The following is a 6,253-nucleotide window of genomic DNA, read 5'->3' as shown; positions in this document are numbered from 1 at the left end:
TGCACATCGTCTCATTATGGTGATAACTTTTGTCAAGTTATTTAAAAAACCAGAAGTTTAAAAGTTTTTGAGTGGAAACGAAATGTAGACTTTTATTACGAAATGAAGAGCTTTTAACATTTGACCTTTAAGTGTGACCTTGACTTTGGGGGTAGCAACCTAATTATTGCGCTCTGCACATCGTCTCGTTATGGTGATTACTTGTACCAATTTATTTAAAAAAAATTCAGTGGTTTAAAAGTTATGGAGCGGACACGAAAGTATTACGGACGGACTGACAGACTGAGACCATTCCTATAATCCCTTTACGCTATGCGGAAGGGGATTAAAATCTGCGCAGATCTAAACAGACATCCGTCTACGTAGCAATATTGTGGTTATTCTTAGAGAATGCAGTGCACAGCTGACCATTCCTAAGCAGCCATTTTACGCGTGCGTAAAACCTCGCTTGTATTTTTATTTAGGACTCTTTAAATAAAATATGTCATTCCACAGGAAATCAAGCGTCTTATTCAAATTCATATAAGTGTCTGCTGTTTTGCAGCCGAACTTGGCAATCAAATTAGCAAATAAAAACAATTTCCCGGCAGGAAGCAGTCGCAACTACTCGGCCCTTTCCGTCAGTCATCGGATAAGGACCTCGAACACAATAGTATGAATACTCGTACACAGAACGGATGCGGTATTTCGGTCTAACCTACGCTAAGAAACTAAACATGTAAACAAATAGTAATTTAATGTTGGGAGTTGTTGACAAGTTTATTTCCAATATATGTAGTAAAAGTTCACCTAAAATTAGTGAATTCATAGGTACAAAAGCAAACAACACATTATTTATATATGTATTATTATGGTTGTAGAAACCGAAAGTACAAAAAACCAACCTGTTGACATTTAGTCGGATTTGTTTAAAATTGAACATCAGTGGGCATATTTAAATTACACATTGTTGTCATGCATATTTTTGAGCATAAGAGTACCGGAACAGACATTAGATGTCAAATATATATACATTCGTTTTACATTATCTCTGTTTCTGTTTACATCAGAAAACTTCTGTTTCCGAGGTAATTATAGATAATAGCCGAGGATGTCCGATTGGGCAGGAAGTCTTCACTTTAATTTCCCGGCAGACCCTCTACACTTCCCCCTGATAATTATTGTTAAATCCATGAAAGTACAATAGGCTACACCGCATGTAACACCGTTTTGTGCTAATTCAGAAAGGATGAAATTTAAAGTTTTTAAAAATTTAATTTTTTGCGCACTGCTGCTGTCGAGCACAGACGCGATGGAGTCAGGAGAGAGTAAATGCCCAAGGTTTGCTTTCGAACAAAAACTTCTTGAAAGCCTTGTCCGTTTGGAACATTCAGTTAAGACAATTGGGAGTAAGATTACCAGCCTTGAAGAACGTATGCTCAACTTAGAAAATGGAGGCAAGTATGGTGTATTATTAAAATCTTAATATTTTAAAGCCGTCATTTGTTGGTATCAACTTCATGTTATACTAGTATGTTACATTTTAATCTGTTCTTACAATCTTACCCGTTGATTATTTCAATACAATACTAAATATACGTAGAAGAATGAATTTATGAAAAGATACACATTAAGCTAAGCTAAGTTGAATAAAGTTAAGCTAAGCTGCTAAGCCAAACAAAGTTAAACTAATTTAAGTTTAGTTTAATTAATAAAAGTTATGTCAAGTTATGGTATGGTTAGACAGGTAAGGTAAGGTAAGTGTTTGGGTCAAGGTTATGGTTTTGTCAGATCAATTCGAGTCAAGTCATTATACAATGTAATTATACTGTATCCATCTTCACAAAAAAAAATAAGATACACTGTATCATTCATCCCGTGGAAGAACTCCTATAAAAGACATGAACTTTTTATCTCAAAAACTTATTTATTATATTATAAAGAAGTAGTAGTTGAAATAGCAGAAATATCAACCATTACACCACAAAAACAAAGCAACAAAAAACATAACACTTCATTCTGCCATCTATAGGATATATTATAACCATTTTGACAACGGTTAATTCACGTACCATTGAGATTTATATATAAAAAAAGAAACATTCCGTCGGTTATCAGAAAAAATACGTTTGCTAACTCTTGCAGCATCTCCGTCCCTTTGCGTGGCATAAATCCGTGCGTTTCTTGAGGACGATATTAAATCGCACTTTTATGTTTGATATTCCAAAATACATCAATATCAACAATATAGCTACAACTATGGAGCCTCTAAGGTGACATTTTCGACACTTTTTTCCCGGCAATTAATTCGTTTTTACGAAGTCTTATTTAACGTCATTGTAAGCTTGACAAAGAATCTCCTAATCTTACAAAGGGATCATTTACAAGCCTGGATCAACTTTGCGATTATAAGCCGAATGGTTCTCAAGTTATTATATTTAAGTGAACAGGGTGTTTGGGTGATAGGTTATTCTCTTTCCAAAATGGCCGCTTTTTCCCCATTCTCAATTACATGTTCCTATCAGCAATGTTTTAATTTTTGAGGCAATTTATCTGACATGTTTCTTTACAAAAGAAACATGCTATATTATTACATTCATCTATCATATACATTAGCGAGGGGGCGGCGGATGGGGCTCCAGACTTTCACTTAACTTTTTAAAAATTATATTTCCTTACAATTTATGTATGGGCACCGTGCGATCATAAAAACATAACATTTTATTTCAAAACTCAATAATTTCGACAGAACGCAACAGAAAAAGAATGTCCGTGTTTGGATTTGAAGCACAAGACCCCCATTTTAACAAAATTTTCCTAGCGCGTGTAATATCACGGCTGTGGCGGCAACGCTATTTCCAGGCGATTATTTTAATTTATATACAATAGTGTTAAGTTATAAAACTCGTAGAGAAAAATAATCACTATTTATATTGCATTTACATGTCTTAAATTCAGTCAGGAACTAAGTTTCGAGGCCTTATTAAGTAATAGAAAGAGCACCGAAACACGAGGCTATCTGATTTGTACGAGAGGGCGTAGCCCCCGAGTATTTATCAGATTGCCGAGTGTTTTGGTGTTCTTTCTCTTTTGTATCATAGTCAAACATAAAAGCACGTTCCCTGTTTACACAATATGAAACCCCGGCAAAAATGAACCAATGAACGAACATCTGAATATGACATTTCTGTCGCTTTCCCTTTCTCTGCCGTCACAATATGTAAACCCCAGCAAAAATGAGCCAATCAATGGGCATGCTCTGGAGTGCGGGTAACTAATACCCGCACTCCAGTTAACGCACTGTGCATGTATATGTATACGATTTAACCCTGACACATTTTCAACAGAAAGGTCTCCAAACTATGATACAATAACTATTACCACAATTCTTTGAAACCCTAGAAAAAATTTAATTCCTTTTTACGAAATATTATTTCGTATATACGAATGATTATTTCGTAATTACGAAATAACATTTCATTTTTACGAATAAATATTTCGAAATTACGAAATAATATTTCGTAATAACGTAATAATATATCGTAAAAACGAATTAATATTTCGTAATTACGAATTAATATTTCGTTTTTACGAAATAATATTTCGTAAAAAGGAATTAATATTTCGTAAAAACGAATTATTATTAAATTTTACCCATGAAATATGGTGCTATATCAATCAGATATATTTCATATTTTTTTAAAAAATATATGAAATATAAATATGAAAGTGGGCGGAGTCAATATTTATTTTAAGGGACTTCTTTCGCCCTTTTGTTTGAAAAATCTGATAAATACAAAACAACTTTTTATTGAATTTTGTTTTGTAAACTATCTAGCATGATAGAAAATGGTCTAACTACGAACGCCAATAATTTTATTTCAGTAATTAACGCTGTACAGACGTTTAAAAGAAATGTTTACATGACGTCACAATGTAGCGCCAAACAGCGCGTGCTTACGCATAAATTACTTCGCGCTGTACAGTTGCAGTTGGTAGCAAGCAAGGGAGTTCGTTGTCATTTTCTTTGATAATGAAATTAAATAAAAAGTTTATTTTTCCGTTTTTCGTGAAATATGGTATATATTTTCACTCAACATGATAAAATGCCACATATTTTCACTCGCCGTACCGGCATTTTATCATGTTTCGTGAAAATATATTCCATGTTTCACGCAAACGAAAAAATATCCTCTTAATATTTCGTAATTACGAATTAATATTTTGTAAAAACGAATTATTATTTCGTTATTACGAATTATTATTATTTCGTTAATAAGAATTAAGTTCCGCGGAAAAAAGGTGCGGAAAATGTCACTTTAGGGGCTCCGTATATAACAATATGATTCCATGACATCTTTTAAAGTAAAGTAAAATCACATAGAAAATATTTAAAGACTATGTGTGCGTGATTCAAAGAAATACTCTCATATTCGTTTCATGTAACCAGAATACCATCCCGCTGCAACACTTTCTTCTCATTACAAATTCAAAAGCGTAGTCTGACATTGTCACGGTGACGGGTTTGACCTAGATGTATAATCGAGAAGCATTTTGAATGACTTTAACTCGGACTAATGATTCAAGATTAAGAACATAGTTCATCAAGTGAGCACTAAAAGTGTTTGTAAATATTCTTTCAAATTATTCAATCGCCTTCCATCAGTACGTAAGTAATTTTAATAGTTATTTATTGGTGCCTTTTTTACTTTCCAGGCAAGAATTGTAGAAATGCGATTGCCTTCACAACCGTTCTTAGTAGAGAAACAACTTTTGAGTCAGGAAATATTATCAAATTCAACTCTGTATTGAACAATGAGGGAAATGGGTACAATCGCAACAGTGGAATGTTCAGAGCACCTATATCTGGAACTTACATCTTTGCCTTTCAGATCGAGCACTGGGATACTAAAGAGATAACTGGCCAACTTATGCTGGAAAACGTTCTTCAATCCAGTGCAATTATAAATCCGGGAGGGAAAAGTACACAGGCTACAGGACATGCTGTTGTCACGCTTCTGAGCGGACAGTATGTTTGGGTTCAAACTACCGGCGGTAAACTGTATGGGTCAGACACGTTCTATGGGACAGCATTTAGTGGAGCCTTTCTATATTGATGAAAAGACTTGACAGAATTTTGAAAATTAATTTTAGATTTGTTGCAAATATTGTATTGCTTTTTTTTCTTTGTCTATGAACTACTTCTCTGAAAGTGACTTTTGACAAATCAAGTCTATGACTACAGCCATGTACATGTATTCTCATAACTGTAAGTGCTTTTGTTTTTATGATGAAATATTTCTAAACATTATTGGTATATCATAAATAAGCTGTTCATGAAAGGTACGTGTACGAGGGTGGGTAATGCAGTATAGACAATAAATTCAACAAAAGAACATCTATTTTACAATATTCTATGTCATCCCTTCAAAATCCCCTCTTACAGAATGCAAAGTTCCAGACGTTTATTCAAATTTTAAATGCTTCAACATAGTTCTTCTTAGGTATACCTCTCAATAACTGAATATGGCCGACCCAAGTCCATTTCTACTCTTGTAGCGCAATGACGTGAAAACTTTTTTCAGTCAGGAAAGAGGAAAAGGTCGCAGGGTGCTAATCTGGCGACTATGGTGGATGTTAAAGGACAGTCATTCCACACAAGTCATCTTTTTAAAACTTACATTTGACAGAACGGCCTCTATAAACAGAAATGTGGACAACAGTACCATGGGTACTAAAAAGATAACGTACGTAACTTTCTTGACACAAGTCAATCGCTTGGCAATGCATGGTCGACGAACATTTCGGCAGCCCAAATGTTACTGTTTCATTTGCGAACTGTTAGTATCATCAGACACTGGTATTATCGTCAGAGACTGGTATTATCGTCAGACACTGGTATTATCATCAGACACTGGTATTATCGTCAGACACTGGTATTATCGTCAGAGACTGGTATTATCGTCAGACACTGGTATTATCGTCAGAGACTGGTATTATCGTCAGACACTGGTATTATCGTCAGACACTGGTATTATCATCAGACACTGGTATTATCGTCAGACACTGGTATTATCGTCAGACACTGGTATTATCGTCAGACACTGATATTATCGTCAGAGACTGGTATTATCGTCAGAGACTGTTAAAATCACCAGATACTGCTATTATCATTAGATAGTGTTATTATCAACAGATATTGTTATTATCATCAGATAATGTTATTATCATTAGATACTGCTATTATCCTCAGAGACTGTTATTATCATCAACC

The 6,253-nt window shown here is 34.4% G+C and overlaps 1 protein-coding gene across 1 annotated transcript; it reads left to right on the top strand.

The window, feature by feature from the left end:
• The first annotated feature begins 1,137 nt into the window (after nt 1-1,137).
• LOC132726661 (complement C1q tumor necrosis factor-related protein 3-like) lies at nt 1,138-5,377 on the top strand. Its single transcript, XM_060712005.1, has 2 exons — nt 1,138-1,436; nt 4,696-5,377. The coding sequence occupies exons 1-2, from the start codon at nt 1,229-1,231 to the stop codon at nt 5,094-5,096; spliced, it is 609 nt and encodes a 202-aa protein (XP_060567988.1). The 5' UTR covers nt 1,138-1,228; the 3' UTR covers nt 5,097-5,377.
• The last annotated feature ends 876 nt before the right edge of the window (nt 5,378-6,253 follow it).

The sequence above is a fragment of the Ruditapes philippinarum genome, unplaced genomic scaffold (genome assembly GCF_026571515.1).
Source record: "Ruditapes philippinarum isolate M1 unplaced genomic scaffold, ASM2657151v2 ctg4354_1_1_1_1, whole genome shotgun sequence".
Lineage (NCBI taxonomy): Eukaryota > Metazoa > Mollusca > Bivalvia > Venerida > Veneridae > Ruditapes > Ruditapes philippinarum.
Note: the sequence above shows the minus strand (reverse complement) of the source record. Positions and strands in the feature narration are given on the sequence as shown.